Source organism: Netta rufina, assembly GCF_964035555.1.
Source record: "Netta rufina genome assembly, chromosome: 5".
NCBI lineage: Eukaryota > Metazoa > Chordata > Aves > Anseriformes > Anatidae > Netta > Netta rufina.
In genome coordinates, this window is record NC_140128.1 from 22,013,402 (window position 1) to 22,033,351 (window position 19,950).

Sequence of the window (19,950 nt, forward strand, 5' to 3'; positions counted from 1 at the left end):
AAGTCTAAAGTCATCATAAAAATCAGGAAACTTTATCCTTTACAATTCATCCCTTCAGACATAAATGAAATGTTTTGGAAGTGATTCTTTTGAGAAATTAGCATTTCTTTAATTTTCTTGAAAACTTTTAGAAAGATTTTCCCCCTGTTTTTCATTGCAGAGGAAGCGACACTACTGGAGACTGGATAGCAAATGCATTACACTTTTTCAAAATGATACTGGAAGCAAATATTACAAGGTAAGGCATGGTTTTCAATCTACTTTTCTAATGTTTAATGATTAGAGTGAATTGCTGAATTAATAAATACTAAAAGTACATTAGCAGTATAACTTCGAACTATGTTTGTTTTCATTACTTACATCTATTTTGCTTTCACAAACAAGTCTCAGATCAAAAAGGTGTCAGCTAACAATGACGGATAAAACGCATGCTATGGAAATGTAAGGTTTTTATACAGGGACAATTCAGTGCCAGCGACAAATTCTGCCAAGAAACTCATCTGATATTCTGTCATTCATTATAGAAATTCTTTCCAAACAATTAGGTGTAGTACATACTATTTTAATTCAGCCCTTTGGACATAATGTTGTGATTCAAATTGTAAAAGATTATTTTAATGCTCATGTACTTTTACCTGAGGCAGTTAAACTCCTTAGGTGCTACTGCAGTAGTTTTTGATAATGCAAAATATTTCTTTCATGTGGCTTCCTCTCAGAGAAATATGTTAGTAAAATAGGTCCTTAAGTCTTATTCAAGATGAAACAATTAAGTTAATGCCTATGTGAAAGGTGGATTTGCAGTCTTAATGTTAGAATAGATTTATTCTGCTTTTCTTAATAGATTTATTTGCAAATAAAAATTTATTTAGAAATTTATGATATTAAAATATTTTATATTTTATATAGAAAGAAGCAGGGTTCAATTTTCTAGTGGAGTTCTATTGGTGGTCTTTTCTGATGGCACCTCACTCCTGTCTTTGCGAAGTTTAAATAATTGAAGTTCTGTTTGGTCTTGGAAAGAAATGTTTGGTGTTTTGCCAGCAACAGGCCTCTGTTTCAAAGAGTTTCAGGTTACAAGAGCCTTTTTGTTTGCACAAGAAGCATGTGGTTAGAAGTAATAGCTAATATCATAAATTAGTCATTTTTTAGTTTTATGTGTTGATGATCTTTACACAGAAAATAAATATACATATATATTTTTTCATTTTAGGAAATTCCATTGTCTGAAATTTTCTCACTGGAACCTGCAAAAACTTTCACTTTACTGCCTCAAGGAGCCAATCCTCATTGTTTTGAAATAAGCACAGCAAATATAGTCTATTATGTTGGAGAAAACATAGAAAACCTCTCAAGTGTTCCACTGAATAACAGTGTTCTCACCAGTGGTATTGGCTTAGATGTGGCAAGAATGTGGGAGATGGCAATACAGCATGCCCTGATGCCTGTCATCCCTAAAGGGGCATCTGCTGGGTCGGGACCCAACCTACACAGTAAGTTTATTTATTTTCTCTGTTTCAGATAAATACAGTCATATAACAAATTACATTGCTCAATCTTCTGTACAGAAATATTGCACAGCTCATCAGCTCATCAGCTGTCTGTGTATTATTTTAAAAGCTACAATTTCTCATCCATGTGTTTCCAGGTAATACTAGGTCATCTGTGTTAACATACAATGTGCAGATTTGCTAGTGAGCAAATAGTTGTTCTATTTCTATGGCGTCTCATCCATATTTGTGTTGCTGACATGAATGATAGCTTCTTTGTGCAGAGGTGTGAAGTTTTATGAGCTCCAGTTAGGAACGGATAGATGTTTCCCATCATGACTGTAATTTATGTTTCTAGCTATCTGCAGAAGCAGCAATTCACTCTTTAGGTCACTGCAGCATAGATGTTATCCTCTTTTCCATTACATTTATCTGTACAACTGCCACAAACATTGTCCGTGCTGAGATGAAATGAATTTGTGTGAAGAACAGCTGTTCTAAGCACAACAAGGCATGGATAACAACCCAGGACCAAAAGAACTGAATATATCTTTGTCTCCAATTTACATACCTTTGGGTAACTCTGTACCGAAGATGACTGATTATGTAAACCAAACATGGTAACAAAGCAGCACAGACCAAATAATTCACCAATACCAGGTATGTGCTGCTGTGGTTGATTTGCTAATTGTACTGAGCCTACTCAGTGTAAAGCAAATTTGGATACGTCTACACAAGCTGGTTTAGACCTTTTGTTACAGTATATATACACTTGCTTTAGCACTTGACATCTGGATGCTGTTAATGCAGCGTGAAATACTAACAAGACAACAAGCCCTTCAGAAACACAGTAATACAACAAATTGTGCCTGTCTCCAGGCACAACAGCTCACATCATTTCTGTCCTATGCTTTCTTGACTAGGTTCCTGCATAAAATAGCGTCAAATTCTGGATGTCATTTCAGTCAGGTTAGTTGCTGTGTACCCCTGGTTTGAGTCCAGTGCAGCTAAACAAATCACCTAAAATGCTGGACTGGGACTGACAGCTGTCTCTGCCTCTTGGGAAGCTTGAAAATTTTCTTTCTGAGTTAGCAGTTATCCCTCCCTGCTTTTCTTTTTTTTTTTCTGTGCAAAAATTAAGGTCACCTGAGACCTTTAGAACAAGCTTTCATGGGGACTAAGAATGGTAGCAATGTTCTGTCTTCTGCTCTGAGTAACACACATAGAATCATAGAATGGTTTGAGTTGGAAGGGACCTTAAAGACCAGTTCCAGGCCCCCTGCTATGGGCAGGGTCACCTGACCCTAGACCAGGTTGCTCAAAGCTCCATCCTGCCTGGTCTTCAAAAATTCCAGGGATGGGGCAACCTGTTCCAGTGCCTCACCACCCTCATAGTAAAGAATTTCTTCCTTACATCTAATCTAAACCTACCCTATTTTAGTTTAAAGATAACCCCTTACCCTGTCACTACAACCCCTGATAAAGAGTCCCTCTCCAGCTTTCTTGCAAGTTTCCTTTAGGGGGGCATGTCCATGTTATTTTTCATGTAAGTACAAAGTATCACATACATTTGAAGACAAATCAACAACAATAAAAAGACTCCATGAAACCAAAATTTCCCCTTCCAAAACCAATATATTCCTAAGGAGATGACAAGGGGATAAATAACAAGGAGCAGAAGTTACTCATAAAAGATACTGATCGGTACTAGTAAGTTTCTTCTATGTGTAATACAGGCTTTATAGAAGAGGACACTGGTTTCAAAGACACTGAAATCTTGGTATGGACCAAAAAAAATGAAAAGTCAGCTTGAATGGGATTCTAGGCAGAGACAGGAGATAGACGCATCAGTGCTCCAAAGAACCCCTCCCCAAAATGGCGTCTTTGTTTAGTACAGTAGCAGTAAAAATATTCTCCAGTTTTATTGAGCTTCTCAGTGGGTTTGCCATTCAAAAAAGTTCTGGTAACATCCTAAGCGTTGAATGTTTAGAAGTTGGATCTGATATTTGTTGTGTTAAAGCACATGTGCAAATTTTTACTTCCATTACTTGTTTTAATGTCTCTTATGCCAGTTGAAATGTCTATTACTTTTAACAGTACACATACCAATACGATTAAGTATAGGCCTTAGTCTGAATAGCATCAAGTACATTGTAGGTGACACTAGAAATAAAAGATTACTTTGAAATGCACTAAATAAAAGCAATTTACACTAGTTGCTGTTGTGTTACTTGCATAAGGTATAAAGCCCCAAAATAGAACAGAATAATGTAGTAAGTAGTAAGCTAATCAGTGTGAAATATGAGATTCTAGTATTAAAAAAAAAAAAGGGTAATGAAATGTATAATCCTGTTCGTTACGATATACGACAAAAGTCTGCTGTTCGAGTCACATATTTGTGGGTTGGTGTAATTTTATATTAGCTGGTAGGTGAACAAGCTGACCTAATTGGTCCAATTTCTACAGCTGTCAGAAGATATTGATGTAATGTAAATGTCATTTCCTATTATTACATGTTTCAACTAAAAGCACAGCAATCTAAAGTATATTTTACTTTCTTCCCCAGGGGATATTTCCATCAGTATTTCTGTGTCAAACTGCCAAGTTCAAGAAAATGTGGTGAGTGTTCTCTGAATGCTTGTGCTAGACATGGTATGATTAAGCTTGTGAAGTCATTGATCTGTTTTGCAAAGAGGTATGTTAGAGAGGAGTTTCCATCAGCTGTTTTTTCACCTATCCTGTAGAAATTAACAAACAATTAGCTTTGTTAACTTTTGAGAAAAGTCATCTTTGTGGCACCTTTTCCTTGAGACACAAGAATTGCATACGTGTGGTTTAGCTTAACATAGAATTTAACTACTTATCCTTGCAAGATGTTAATTAGCTAAAGGAGAAGTGAGCACTAGATGTTATTAGTTCATGGAAGTTCTGTCTGTTGAATTTAGTAAGGCTTATCACAAGCCTTGATAAATATACCTTTTGTGTCATTGCTGAGATGACGCAAAATTGCAGTTATTGCTGCTTTTAAGAAAACTCATGTGAATGTTTCTAGCAGATAATATGTTTTGAAATGTACTGTAGTAAATGCATGCTGCTTCCCATTAGAAAAAGCAGATCAAATACAAATTTTGTTTCCATATCTCAATGCTTAATGTTTCTTATGTTTATATGAACAGGATATCAGTACTGTATACCAAATCTTCCCAGATGAGGTGTTGGGATCAGGACAGTTTGGAATTGTTTATGGAGGTACGGTGTTGGTGTGTTGCACAGTTATGCTAAAGGAAGAAAAAATCTGGAATTATGAAAGTATTTGGACTCTGAAATGCTTTCTAACAGAAATTAGCTAACAGGTGTTTAAGTAGTGTTCATTAAACACCATTTATTGTTGACAGTCTTTTTTTTTTTTTTTGAAGTTTTCTGCCAGTAGAGGATCAGTGTATATTAAGAGCTCTGGTAGTACAAACCCTGAAGCGCAGAAACCTGTTCTCTTAAAGAACTATAACAAAAGAAGGAAAACATTATTTCTTGCTACTATTTTTCTTGGCATGATTTTGTGATTTTTTTTTCTTTCTTTTTACCAGTTTGTTTGAATTGTTTCTTTTTTTATTATTATCTTTTATCTTTTTTTCCTCTCTTTTTTTCTCTTTTCCGAAGAATTTCTACGGGCGCCTGATAAGCCTGAGATGTACACTCACATGCTTGAAGGAGATCAACTATTTCATTATTTGCTAGTCTGGAAGGATTAAGCCTGTAACCTGCCAGTTGCAGAGAATTTAGTAAAAGTATACGAAAAAGAAAAAGTATATGAGAAAGATAACTTTACATTTATATTGTTGAAAGGCAGAGCTGACTTTCTTATGTGCTTATGTGTTTCTTAGGTGTTACAACAGCTTTGTCAGGTGACAAAGAGAAAAATTCACTAGTCAAAGGGAAGAAAAAAGGGAAACAACAGAAAACTTTTATTTAAGTTACTGCATACCTTCACTGGGATTTACTTACTTGGACATAGTTGTACATAAAGGTTGGATGTTAGGAAGAACTTCTTTACCGAAAGGGTTGTTAGACATTGGAACAGGCTGCCCAGGGAAGTGGTGGAGTCACCATCCCTGGAAGTCTTTAAAAGACGTTTAGATGTAGAGCTTAGGGATATGGTTTAGTGGGGACTGTTAGCGTTAGGTCAGAGGTTGGACTGGATGATCTTGAGGTCTCTTCCAACCTAGAAATTCTGTGATTCTGTGATAATTGATATTTAGCTGTGATCATTGGTACCATCAAGTGAAAGTGGAACATTTTTCAGAATTAATCGCATTAATTGATGGACGCCTTCTGTTTTTGTTTTGATCTGTTTGTTTGTTTTTAATGCAGGAAAACATCGCAAAACAGGAAGAGATGTTGCCATTAAAATAATTGACAAACTAAGGTTTCCAACCAAACAGGAAAGTCAACTTCGTAATGAGGTTGCAATTTTACAGGTATTTTTCTATTATTTTCACTGTAGTCACTCTATACATTACTATAAATACCAGATAATATAATTATTCCAGTTGATAATCACTACTGTTTTTGCAGAAAATATTAGTATTTTTACTGCCTAATCTGCATAAATATTCAAAACCATACGTGTTGGGAATGTTATGTTAGGAATTATCTCTGCAGTTTAAAGCACCAAGCACAATAATGTATGTTTGTTAAAGTGATTTTAAGTGCATCCCTTCTCTTATACCATCCCTAGAAATTTCGTGCCTGCTGCTTAAAAATGAAGCATGTGGTTTATGTTATGAAAAACTGAAATGTTGTCTGGTTTAGGAGGGTCTGAAGATTGGCTATATAATGAGAAAACCTTCTAATCAAGTTGGGAAATCTATGTTGTTCAAGTGCTGTATTTACCCTTAATAGAATCTTCATCATCCTGGGGTTGTAAATTTGGAGTGCATGTTTGAGACACCAGAAAGAGTGTTTGTTGTTATGGAAAAACTCCATGGAGATATGCTGGAGATGATCTTATCAAGTGAAAATGGCAGATTGCCGGAGAGAATAACAAAGTTTTTAATTACTCAGGTAAGAAATTGATTATAAACCTAGAAAGAGATTTGAGGTCAATTGTTACCACTGTTTCTTATGTTTTGCTTTTGACATAATTTACCTCTTTGATTTATGAAAGCTTGGATTATATTATCAGAGATGGTACAGACATCTTTGTGTACATTATGTGATCTGTAGTAAACCATTAAGAGGACCTAGAAATAGATAAACATGCAGTTGCCTGGCTGCTGGATGGAAAGCCATCAAGTTATAGGTTCTCTTATGCTTGAAGGATTAAGCACAAGAAGGGGTTGCAAAACACAGATAGCAAACCGTCAAAGAAGGAAATTTAGCAAACCTGCAGAAGGAAATGTGAGCCTTCTGAATTTCCCAGTACCCATTACAGTTCATGATATGCACTTATCATGCACTCTTTTCTATGCACTCTTTTCTATGCTGAGATTGGATCTGATTAAAAGAATCTGGTTTCCTGTATGACTTCTGTTAACGATATGATCTGTTTTTTTTTTTTGTTGTTGTTGTTTTTTGGTGGTGGTGGTTTTGTTCTTCCTGTTGTCATATTATCATACTGTTTCTTTGGCTGCCATCATACTGGTTTAAATTTAGATACACAATTGAGTAGTGAGCCACCTCGGAGTTATAGCAGCAGCCTGTTTTTTGTGTTAAGGCAAGAAAAAGAAACTCCACTGTTACAGTGGAAGTTTATTAGAGGAACATAGTAGGTTCTCTAGCTTTCAGGCTTTCATGGGCAAAACTGCCATCAGCTTTAGAATTTGGTTTCTTACCTTATCTTTAGCCTCTAGCCATTACCTGCTCTAATACAATAGGAAAGTCAGTATCAGCCTCTGACCAGACACAAAGAATGAGTTAAAGCCACAGGAACAGGATCTGTTATACATGTACTCTCTTTGCATAGGGACAGGAGGTATAGCTGTTATACTCAGTTTGTATGTTCTTATGTATGTAATGGCATAAAAATACATGCTTTATGCTTTATCACCTCAAAGATATGCTTAAATTGGATCACAGAATATTTCTGTGAAAATTTTTGAGTGAATAATTTAGATCTGGAAGGTCACTTTGCAAATGTTTCTGTGTTAAAGATTTCACAATAGATTAAACAAATATTTAGAATGCATTTTCTAAAAATGTTTTCAATATGAGGTCTTTGGAGAAGGAACAATTGTATTCTGTACAGTGAAACATTAAGAAAACTTGAGGTGCAACAAATAATAGCTGACATTTTTGCTTCTTACATTGTGGACATTGTTTTAAAAGGTACAGTCTTGTTGGATTGTTTCTTTTTGCACCATTCCTCAATTCTCTGGTCACTGTTACTGTCAGAACAATGTAAAGCCAAATAAATATACAACATTTAAAACTGAAATTCTTTCTGATTTTTTTTTTCTTGACAGATCCTTGTTGCTTTAAGACATCTCCATTTCAAAAATATTGTTCATTGTGACCTCAAACCAGAAAATGTATTATTGGCATCAGCTGATCCTTTTCCACAGGCAAGTAGGAAATGCCCTGTGTTAAGATAGATTGTTCACATTAGGAAGTGCTAGCAATTATTATTTTATTAACAAACAAGTGGTTATTGACCTGCCTGTATCAGTTCCAGGAACTACATAAAATTGTAGATATGAGTATCCAAAAAAGGGTATTTTTAAAAATCCTTGTTTTTTGTCATTTACCTAAAATATTCAACAAGATTTTCAAGTATGATAGGGCAACTTGCGCACTTGTTTCTAATTTGCTCACCATTACAGCACAAATTACTTAGTTGGTTAATCTGGTCCAGATAAATGACAATTTGAAAGCAGAAACAGTAAAGACTTTTTTTTTTTTTTTTTTTTTTTTAAATTAAGGAACGGTTCACGAAGAACAACAGCTTCTTCTTTAATGTTATGAATTTAAATGCCAGGTAGCTTGCAGATGGTGTAAATATACTTTCTGACTTATTGTACTTCTCATTAAGAGGTATATACATACATCAGTCAGTTCCTGTTGCCTTTAATCTGCAGAATTCATATGTAAGCTCTTCCAACTGCTTACAGTCAAAAGAACATATTTTCTAATTTCCCTGTAATTTTGTAAATAATATTAATAATTTGAAAGGAAGGGACAATATTGAGACTGTAAGTAACAATTTTAAAGCAGCAAAATCTGACCCACTGAAGAAATCCAACAAGGAAATTTGCTGAGAGGTAGGGTATAACTAGGTCCCCAACAAACTGAAAGTGGTAGATCAAGAACTAACTTTTGACAACTATTGATTCAGGAAAAAGTCACAGGTAAAACCATTTTTCTTCTTGCTGTGTTTTTATGCTATGAATGAATAGATATTATTTTGTATTACTACTTTCACCAGAAACCTAAGCTGTTAGGCCCTTCAAAAATATAAATTCTTTCATTCAAAGCAGTTCTGTGTTATTACTTTCACTACAGTTTATTTACAGCATGAAGGAATACAATGGCTTGGTAATCTAGTCTAATACTGTGGTGGAATAACGGGATTCCTCTCAAAGAGAAGTTTAAAAAAAAAGTATCCTTGAGATGCAAGGATATATAAATAAAATGCAATAGAGATGCATTTTACAACTATACCATGATAATAGTACATCAACTATGTATTTGATAATAAAAACAAACCCTTATTTACTCTAGCAATTTTCTTTAAACAGGTAAAACTTTGTGATTTTGGCTTTGCTCGAATCATTGGGGAGAAATCCTTTAGGCGTTCAGTTGTAGGAACACCAGCCTACCTTGCTCCAGAAGTGCTGAGAAACAAAGGCTATAACAGATCTCTGGATATGTGGTCTGTGGGTGTTATTATTTACGTAAGCCTTAGTGGTACCTTCCCATTCAATGAAGATGAGGACATACATGACCAAATCCAGAATGCTGCTTTCATGTATCCACCTAATCCATGGAAAGAAATTTCTCATGAAGGTAATAATTGTCAGTGGATGTTTTATTTGAATGCTAAAACAGTGTAGTATTTTGCTTGTATATTTTGTTTTTCTCTCTACATACCAGGGATACATTTATTTTTTGAAATTTCAGTAATGTACCATAATGTAATGTCTCCGTTTTGTAGTATTAACTGTAGACATTTCCTGCAGAGCCTGTATAGACTGCATATTGCATAATCCTGTAGTGTGAGATCTCATCAGGTGTTGAAGGATGCATATAGCCACCTACAGATTTGATTGCTATAGAATCTTGTGGAGGACCTCAGCCGTTAGAATTCATGTTACATCTATTTACTTCTGTACTTCTTTTGGCCCTAGCACTTCTTCAGTCCTTTTCATATTCTACTTTTGCCAGTAATTTGGTTTTCATTCAGTTTTATGCTCTAACCTGAAAGTCTTTCTGTGGAGAAGATAAAGAAGATACTGAACAATTCCAAACAGATGAGATTTCAAAAACAGTGTGAGAAATGTCAGAAGAGACTTTCTGCAAGGGTGAGGGGAAAAAAAAGCTGGGAGATGAGAGCTGGGAGCTGATCCAATAAGATTTCAGAAACTAGATTTCTGTTCAGGGTCCTGAAAAATTTTTAATAGTAAAAAACAAACAAACAAACAAAAGCTAATATTTTACTATGAGCATCTTTAAAGAAGGTAAATGAAGTCTATTAAAGATGACTCTAGAAACAAGCACGGGAATCTAGACCTCTATCTAAAGTACTACTAGTGACTTTTAGAACTAAAAGTTGAGTTCAAACAATATCTCTGTCTAGAGATATTCTATCTAGATATCTCAGTATCTAATTACCATAAAAAAACATTGATGAACCTACTTCTTTCTTTTTTTTTTTTGTCTTGAAGGATCTACACAGATGTTTTCTTGCATGATGTTATATTATTATTTTAAAATTAAAAGAAAGCTTTTTAAGCTACTCTTACATGTAAGAATTAAAACCATTGAAGACTCAGCAATTAGTCCTATTTATTTACTTAATTGGCATGTGCAAATATTTAGGAGAAATTTAACACATAATGAACAACCATATCCCTCACAGAAGCCTTCAACCCAAATTTTGCTTCACTGCTATTCATTAAAAAATTCAAACTTCATTTGATTAGATGAGCGTCCTTGTCAAAGATAAAGGAAATACAAAATTAATACTATCTTTAATGCACATGAGAAGGATCTTTTTAGAAATGTTATGCTGTCAGAATTTGAAAAACTAGGAGCCATTTGGCAAATGATTACCATAAGTAAAACTTATGTAAATATTATTCTCCATTACTTGGTGCTTTACTCTCATACATCCAAAAGGCAGTGCTGGATCCAAACACTCTTTAACAATGGACTCTATAAATTGTACATTACAGCTGGATTTTAAAAGTGGTAACTTATTACATGTCTCAGTAATGACAGGCATAAATCGAGAATACAGTGAACTTAGAGTTAGGCTAATCATAATTTGGGTTGGAAGGGGGACACTTAAGAATCACCTAGTTCCAACCCCAATGTCATAGGGGCCTTCCACTAGACCGGGTTGCTCAAAGCCACATCCAACTGTCTAAGAGAATTAATATTAACTCCAATTTGTGCGTGCCAATTTACTTAAGAACTGTAACAGACAGTGATCATGGATGAACAGGCTTTATCTGTCCTTTTCTGCCATTAAAATTAGCCTGTAAAAGTTAAGGCTTTACAACTTTTATGCCTCTGACAAATGTATTTTTTTCCCCGTTTATCCATTCAAAACTTTTGTGAGCATCATTTCCCAAGCTCATCCATGAAATCCCTTCTCTAACTTCACCAAATCCAATTGCTTTTCATTTTCTTTTTTTTTTTTTTCTTCAGAGAATGTGTCTGTCTACCTATCTGTCTACCTCTCTATCTATCTATCTGTCAATCACAGAATCCTCTTTAGAGAATTCTGATTTCCATCTGTACCAAGCAGCTGCATTTTCCCCACCTTTTTCTCTCATTTGAAAGAATACTCCCTGAAAACTGAGAATGTATTTGTATGTCAAAATAGAATTGGAAGACATTACTGTAGAGGCAATTTCTGTGGTAATCTCTGTATTAAAACAGGTTTTGTCACAGCCATTCAGCATTCCATTGTCCAATCTGCTATTTCTGTTCTCTTTGGCTCCAATTATTGACAAGCCAGTTTATATTTCTGAATTCACTGAACTGCTGTGTTAGAATTTTAGCTTCGCTCAGACCTCTCTGTGGAATTTTGCTAGATATACAGAAGAATCTTCTTGCAAATTTCTTACTTACAGATGTAAATTTCATATCTGTCAAACGTGGAGTGTGTTTTCAACAGTGTTACTGGTTGTTTCCACCTTTGAACTTTCTGTCCACCAAATCTGCATTGTTTCAAAAAGATTATTTTGACTTAGCTGCAGGTTACAAAAAATAAATGCTATTGGATTTAAGGACAAAATTCCCTGAAAAATGCTGTACCTCTGCTTGTTAATATATTTTACCTAATGTATTTTTTCTGTGGTGGCTGTTCTTTTGAACTGAATGGGCCCAAAATGTGCTATGTCAAATTTTAGATTATTCATGGCGTGTTTCATTCTGCTGTGGATTTTTTTTTGTAAATCATTGCATTCAGAATTATTTTTGTTTGTTTTTATCAGCTACCAACGCAGCTATTACTGCTACCCTGATAAAGCTATGTGAGGTACATACTGCTGGTTAGGTGCTTCATATTACTTTGTATTATTAAAGAATTTAGGAAGAAACAATGCAATTTCTTTCATGTATTAAATTTGATCATGGTGTGCCTTTTACTTTTTTTTTTTTGTTTTTAGTCAGAAATAAATACTGCAGCTGTCTTTGTGTCAACATAGACTTGTTTCAGCATATGTGAATAGAAACTGTTTCATGCATTAATGAGAAAATCACATGAATAAGTATTAAGTACAAGGAGGTCACATACATATTATAGCTCAAAGATGTCTCTACCTCTGTAAATGTTTAACTAGCTGTTTAAACTAAGGTCTTGGCCATACTTACATGTGTTTGCCAGAATAAAATGGTATTTTAACCTCTCTTGTGGAGGTGCAACTTGTAATTGCCAAGGACTTCTTTTGATAGTACAGCTGAATCCATTTCACAGAAAATAATAAGCTTTGCCAGCTGAAGATTATTTTTTGCCAAAATAACTGCATGTGCGCATTGTCAACAAAGCTGTATTGAGCAGCAATAGGGAAGCAGTGGGTAAGTGTATGAAAAAGTTATACCACTGATAACAGAGCTATACTCAGAAGGATACAGGGTCTGGGAACTCCTAAGTTTTATATTAATGTCTGCAGCTTAAATTTTCACAAGTGATGGCTGCTCGAGTAGTTGATATTATGTGTGTACTTTAAAAATTCTGGATCAAGTATAATTTTTAATTTAGCACTACTTTTCATAGTACTTTTAAGGTGATATGTTTCTTACAAATTAAATGAAAAGCAAAAGTCTGTATCATAGGACTAAATGGATAGTAAGTTCAGGTAAGACGGGTTTTTCAGATATTTTGCTAACTTTTGTGTTAATGTATGTGTTACATCCTAATTGAGTTAAAACAATCATTTCTATGAAAACTGTAATTTGTTAACTTAATACTTCATGTAGACCTTTTTGCTGTGTCTTTACTATAACTAATTTTTTGCTATACTAACAAACAGACATAAGTAGTTTAGAACTTCCTGATTCAGTAAGTTCTTCCAATAAAATGCAACTGAAAAACAATTACAGTTTTTTAAAACATTTGTGATTCTGATGAATGTTCAGCTATCTAAATGATGAGTAGTCATGTTGTTTGGAAGCTAGGAGGAACAGCTGGCTGGTTTATCCTGTTCAGCAAAGTCTGCAGCTCCTGAAACTTGATAAGCCCTCAGGTGGCCCTACCTTAATCAGGGGAAATAAACAGGAGCCCATAAAGGTGTTTGGAAAAGCTATACCTCTTAGAACTTTTTCCTCTTAGAACTTTTATACCAGTTACTTCCTTGACAATACCTGCTGGATTCCATAAAAGATGTTCAGACCATAGGTGGTCTTTCTGAACCTTCTACATTTATTAATAACTGTGTATAATGTTGTACAATGTTTTTGCAGAGGAATATTGTCAAACTATAAAATTCTAAAAATGCGTGACAAGGATTATTTTAAAACCTGTTGTTTGTTTGTTTGGTTGGTTTTTTGTTTGTTTTTAAATTCAGTCTTTATTTCATAAAATGTACTTTAAAATAGAGTGCAGTTGCCCCACTTTCTTCAAAACTACTTTTTCTTTCTAGACTGAATTTTTTTTTCCTAAGTTATGATGGCCTAGTTTGGTCTCCTGAGTGACTCATGTGAGTCACATTTGAGTTGTATAAGCTGTTAACAATCAGTTTAGACATACATTTTTATATCCAGTGTTTTTAAGCAGTACAATTTGTAAAGTAAACATAAAATTATTATTTATATGCTTTTTTTTTTTTTCAAATTCTGATATTGAGTCAAAATGTGTCTTACTGTAGGCACATTTTATGTGATGTAGCCAGACCAGTTTATTTTAGGTGGTGGCTATAAGGACAGCTCATGTTTTTTTTTGTAAGTTGAAGGAGGAAGTAATCAGGATCTTTCCTCATTTCCTATAGCTAGTGACACATATCAGTGTCTGAACCTCTCTAATTTGTCTAACACCAGTTAAAGTCAGAATTCTCTCAGTAATTGACTATTCCAGATCCCTCAGAAAATCCTTTAATCCTTCAGTTTAATCACTCTGGCTATCTGTATTGCTTCTGCTTTCTTTTACGCAGCACTGTCCTTTTGCTGTCAGTATGTGGCAGCTGCATGTTGACTCCTAACTGGTACTTAGCACTCTTATTCTTGAGAAGGAGCTCTGCTTTGATTGCATGATTTTCTGGTAAAAATAGCAAATGCTTTTTGCTGTTGAAGCTCATGTTTGATCTCATTCTTCACTTACATTTGAAAACTTAAGAGTATTAAAGAGATGGAATCATATATGATAGTTTGGAAGATAAATTCTCATAATTCTTACATTTGCATTTGTGCTTATTTATATTGCTAACTAAGGGACAAGTGATAATTCAAAACTTTCCTGGAGAAAACAACTTTAGGTGAAGAATCAGAAACACACAATCAGAAACTTTATACAGAGAGCAATATTCCAGTGGTGAAACAAGCAGATCATCTGTGTAAACTGTGTTAACTTTGAGGCTGGAGCTCAAGTTAACCTCCTGAGTCTCACTGTTTGAGGAAAGAGAGAAAACAAGAAATCTGAAGCTCTACATTCGGTAAAACTGGATCATTATGATAAGCTGATGGTTCCAGTCCCTAAAAGCAGCAGAAGCTTGCATCAAGCTGGTCCTCTATTTCAAGTGCTACTGATGTCCTCTACAGAGCAGTGTCTGTTGCTTTCCCGTCCAGGGTTATGAATATCTATCCTATAATCCATGAGAATGCTAGACAGAGAGCTGATATAAGCTACTCAAACCTGTAAGAACATCATAAACTAATTATCCCCTTCTCTGAGGAAACCCTACCTCTTCTTGTGATGTTAGTAACTTTTTATTCTTTGGTGTGTTTTATTTCATTCTATCCAAAAGGAAAAGTGGGCAGCTCTCCAGGCTGTCACTGTCATGCAAATCCCAGGAGTATCTTAAAGCATAGTTATATGCCTCTTAAAGGCCTAGTTCTCTCATTTTTGAGGCTTAGCAGTCATCTTGGCATTCATTTTGATGACAACTGATTTTCAAATCATTTTAAGAAATGTTTTCACTAAGAACAATAAAAACATGGCCTAAAGAATTCAGCCAGGGAGATCCACGTGACATCTTTTATGAAGTTCACGCCATAGATGCCTGTCTTTCAAAATAGGTGAAATATTTGAGAAGGAAATAAGCAAAATAAGCTACACTCATACTTTAGTTATAATCCAATTGCCCATTGCCAATGGTGTTGCCCATGAAAAAGATTAACCCTGTTGTTTTGGAAAACAAGTAAGTTTTCAGAGTGCTGCCATCTATCAGTAGTGGTCCTGTTGGCTATCCACTGGCTTTCTGATCCCACATCTGCTTCTCAGACATTTTGAAAGGGAACAAAACAAACATGTTAGAGAATTTAGCATGAATTGTACACTAAAAGAGATGATAGCTAAAAATCTGTTTGTCCACAACAGAGAAAACAAAATTAGGACCATCTGCTTCCAAGAGCAGTGTGGCTCAGAATCTCTGGCAGTGCCTTCTTTGCCAGAATTCCTGAGATTTGTTTGATCTTATTCCCACGATTGCTTTGATTTCCAAGATAATATTCATCACCAGGGACCTGGGGCTACTTTAATGGCAGTCAGTTATTGCTAAGAATAGCTTTGTCTGTCAGATTTACTGCACATGTCCAACAGACTGTTGTGCAAATTTCCATTTTCCTGGATATAGTAGTGAAACCTATAGTCAGGGACACAGAGTTGTTGCTTCCACGCTGGCTGAGTGAAAAGCATGGCAAGTCAGGTACTCAGGAGTTATAAACAGTTTACCCCGTCCTCTTGGGGCAGAAACACACAGAAAAGCCTACCTGGTAAAGGTACCCCCCTACCTGTTTACTGTAAACTGCTGTAGAACCTGAAGTATACTGTAGCCCTCACTTACATGCGGTGTTTTTTGTTTGTTTTTTTTTTCACTTGAGCAGAAGCTGAGAAGTTTCATCAGTCTTTGCTACATGCCTGCAAATGAACACAAAGAGGTAGACAATATACTAGCTAGCAGGCAACTATTTAGTAAAATATTACTTTCAGGGATATCAACATTGAATACGGTTTGAAAAATCTGGAGCATGGAGGAAAAATTGCCCTTTTTACTACTATCGTGTCTGTCTGTCTCTGTTTATATATAAAAAATATATTTTAACTGATATGTTCTAATATTATTCCTTTTCAGCTATCGATCTCATAAATAATTTGTTGCAAGTGAAAATGAGAAAGCGCTACAGTGTGGACAAAACATTAAGCCATCCATGGTTACAGGTATTGCTGCAAACTCCATGTTGTTTGTTTTTTTTTTCCTGAGTATTTATTCTCTTAAGCATATAAAAATTTTCATCTTTAAGTGCAATAGAATCTAAGCAAATCTACAAACACAGAGATGTTTTCTGATCCTGAGAACCTCATATTCCTTTACCAATTTATGTATATATTCTAATTAATTTTTGAAGTATGAGATTCCACTACTAAACTCTCTCATGTTTTCAAAGTACACTAAAGAAGTGTATTTAGTTTGTCTGCTAAGAACATATATATAGAGATAGATAGTCTATAAAGTCATTCAACTTGCATTATCAAATTGCCTGGGGTCTACCCCAATATATCATAGAATCATATCATATAATGGCTTGGGTTGGAAGGGACCTTAAAGAGGCTCCAACCCCTAGGATCCTCCAAGGGATACATATATGTGCATAGGAAACTAATCATGCACAAGCATGGCACAGATCAGATGCATAGTCTACAGTCCCAAAGGAATCTTTATCTGAACTAAGACCTGGGTCCTTACACATGAGCAATGTTTCTCAAAGTGGAGGGTGACCTGCTGGAACAGGGGGAAAAGGACTGCAACCTCCCACCACACCCCTGCCTTCCCCAGGGACATTTCTCCTGGGCTTGCTTTCTTCCTCGCAGATTTCCTGTCACCCTCTAGTCTTTTCCTCCAAGACTGTGTTCTCTCTACCAACCATTACAGAATGCATTTGTCAGGATCTCTGGGGACCAGAGAGGTGATCTGAGCTAAGTCCTGCAACACAGCTGCTGGCTGTCTCATGTCCTTCACCTCTCTACGTTCACTTTTGTTCCTTGTGCAATAGTGAATGGAGGTAAACCAAGGCAAGGCAGTACAGCAGCAGCTCTAGCACCATGGATGAGTTGTCCTTCCAGAAAAGCCCAAGCTTGTGGATGAAGGAAAGATAACAGTGGAGCAAGGGAGTGAGAGGTAGAGATGGTTTCTGAGAGGAAATCTGTGTAAGAAGTGAGCCTAAGGATGCAAGAAATGAAGCGTGAAGTCTTTTGTGCATTTACAGGGTGTGGGCTTTCTGATGCTTTGGTTTGGTGACCAGGGTTGTCTCTTAAGTAATGACAAAGTGGGTGAGAAAAAAATAAAACTGGGTACAGAGTTGTGGGCAGAGGTTAGGCTGTGTTGCTAGGATTGGCTTTATTACCGTAGCTAGATGGATGCTTTGGGTGGGAATAAGAAAAGTAATTATTGAACTTGAGATATGCTTTGGGCAGATCAGAGGTTGCAGAGCATGTTAAAGAGAACCAAATGTGTTTGCAACCTTACCATTGACTGTCAAAACAGAGTTCCAATGTAGCTTTGATATTTATATGTATGCATTTATATGAGCACACCACTACTTGCCTAAGTTTGGAAAAGCAGATTTTTTCTAGCTCCAGCTGAATTTATATCCTGCACCATTATACTGAGATAGAGCAACTTTCTTGACTATCTTATACTGATCATGTGGATGTAGAAGTCTGATTTAAAGATGTTTTCTTCTTCCCCGTAAGTCTTACGATTAGTGCAAGGAATTGTTTTACCACCAATGCCATATCACAGAAATCTGTAGACTGTTCATACATCCTGCAAAACCATCTGTAATATCTCCATACTATACTTATAACAGAGTTTAATAAAATTAATTTAACAGACAGTGCTCTTAATATGATACCTATTTCTGTAGGCAGATTTCATATTTATTGATTATATGGTTTTTCTGTTCTGGGGAAATAGGGATGCATGATACTCAAATTGCCAACTTAGTAGCATTTTGTATACGATTGGTAGTAGACGAGAATGCCATTTATTTTAGAAATGTTAAAACAAATACTATTACTTTATTTCAGGACTATCAAACCTGGTTAGATTTAAGGGAACTTGAATGTAAAATGGAGGAACGTTACATTACCCATGAAAGTGATGACTCCCGATGGGAACAGTATTCAGGAGAACATGGATTGCAGTATCCAGCACACCTTATCAGTCCAAGTGCTAACCATAATGAAAACACCAAGCTAGAAGAAACAGAAATGAAAGCCCTCAGTGAGCGTGTCAGCATCCTTTAAGTTGCATCCCTTATAATCTGTCAAAACACTGTGGATTTAATAAATACATACGGTCAGGTTTAACGTTTGCCTTGCAGAACTGCCATTATTTTCTGTCAGATGGGAACAAAGCTGTTATGCTGTTACACTGTTGATGCATCTGAGTTGCCAAGACAAATCAACAGAAACATTTTCGTGTGACCAACTGTGTTGTATTTACAAAAAGTTCCCAGAAACACTAAACTTGTTATTGTGAATGATTCATGTTGTATTTAATGTATTAAAACCTGTCTCCACGGTGCCTTTGCAAACTAGTGTTTTTCTTACTTGAGCCTCAATTTGGTAAGAGAGAACTTCCCCATGAAGATTTTTTTTTTTGCATCTTTAGTATTGTAATTGTAAGCAAACTCTTGAAGAGTAGATCATTACTGCTGTTCTGTGAACAACTTCTACTATTTGGATAAAAAAAAAATAGTGTCATAAAAATTAAAAAAAAAAATAAAAAATTGCATAGCACTGTACAGTTTAAAATCAGATAACTTGTGTGTATGTGTTTGTGTGTTTGTGTATATAGATAGACACACACACACGGTACAACCTGCTCTTAAGCCTAAATGCCTTAGTAATGTAAACTGCAGTATATGCCAGTTGTGTTTCCCTTTTTCTTAAAATATTCAAATATTCTTCTCTAATATGAATATTCTCTAATATGTACATTCAGAACCTAAATAACATGTTGACTTTGTGTATGTTTTCAATAAAAGTCTTGTTAAAATAGGTTCATTGGAGTAATCTTCCTGCTTAAAATATCCCTGGAATGGCGTCAGAATTAGGTGGGATAAGTTATATTCATAAAACCGTAGAATTGTTTGGGTTGGAAGGGACCTCAAAGTTCATCTAACTCACCACCCCTACCCCTGCCATGGGCAGGGACACCTCACACCAGACCAGGTTGCCCAAAGCCCCATCCAGCCTGGCCTTGAACAACGCCAGGGATGGGGCATCCACAGCTTCTCTGGGCAAGCTGCTCCAGTGCCTCATCACCCTCATAGTAAAGAATTTCTTCCTTATATCTGATCTAAACCTACACTCTTCTAGTTTAAACCCACTACTCCTCCTAGCCTACACTCCCTAACAAAAGAGTCCCTCCCCAGCTTTCCTGTAAGCCTCCTTTAGGTACTGGAATGCTGCTGTAAGGTCTCTCCAGTCTTCTTTTCTTTTAGCTGAACAACCCCAACTCCCTCAGTGTGTCTTCACAGGAGAGGTGCTCCAGTCCTCTAGGTCATCCTCATAGCCCTCCTCTGGACTTGTTTTAGTACATTCGTGTCCTTCTTGTGCTGGGTGCCCCAGGTGGGATCTCAC

At 35.8% G+C, this 19,950-nt stretch overlaps 1 protein-coding gene across 2 annotated transcripts in view; it reads left to right on the plus strand.

The window, feature by feature from the left end:
* PRKD1 (protein kinase D1) overlaps positions 1-19,304 on the plus strand; it is a 127,911-nt gene extending 108,607 nt beyond the window's left edge. For both annotated transcript variants that reach the window (XM_084287293.1, XM_084287292.1), the window contains 10 exons: positions 161-238; positions 1,211-1,490; positions 4,054-4,106; positions 4,664-4,736; positions 5,856-5,962; positions 6,387-6,548; positions 7,949-8,047; positions 9,221-9,488; positions 16,436-16,521; positions 18,391-19,304. In XM_084287293.1, coding sequence (XP_084143419.1) covers positions 161-238; positions 1,211-1,490; positions 4,054-4,106; positions 4,664-4,736; positions 5,856-5,962; positions 6,387-6,548; positions 7,949-8,047; positions 9,221-9,488; positions 16,436-16,521; positions 18,391-18,609 — 1,425 coding nt within the window. In that variant the 3' untranslated portion in view covers positions 18,610-19,304. The remainder of the gene's footprint in view (positions 1-160; positions 239-1,210; positions 1,491-4,053; positions 4,107-4,663; positions 4,737-5,855; positions 5,963-6,386; positions 6,549-7,948; positions 8,048-9,220; positions 9,489-16,435; positions 16,522-18,390) is intronic.
* Positions 19,305-19,950: the final 646 nt, after the last annotated feature.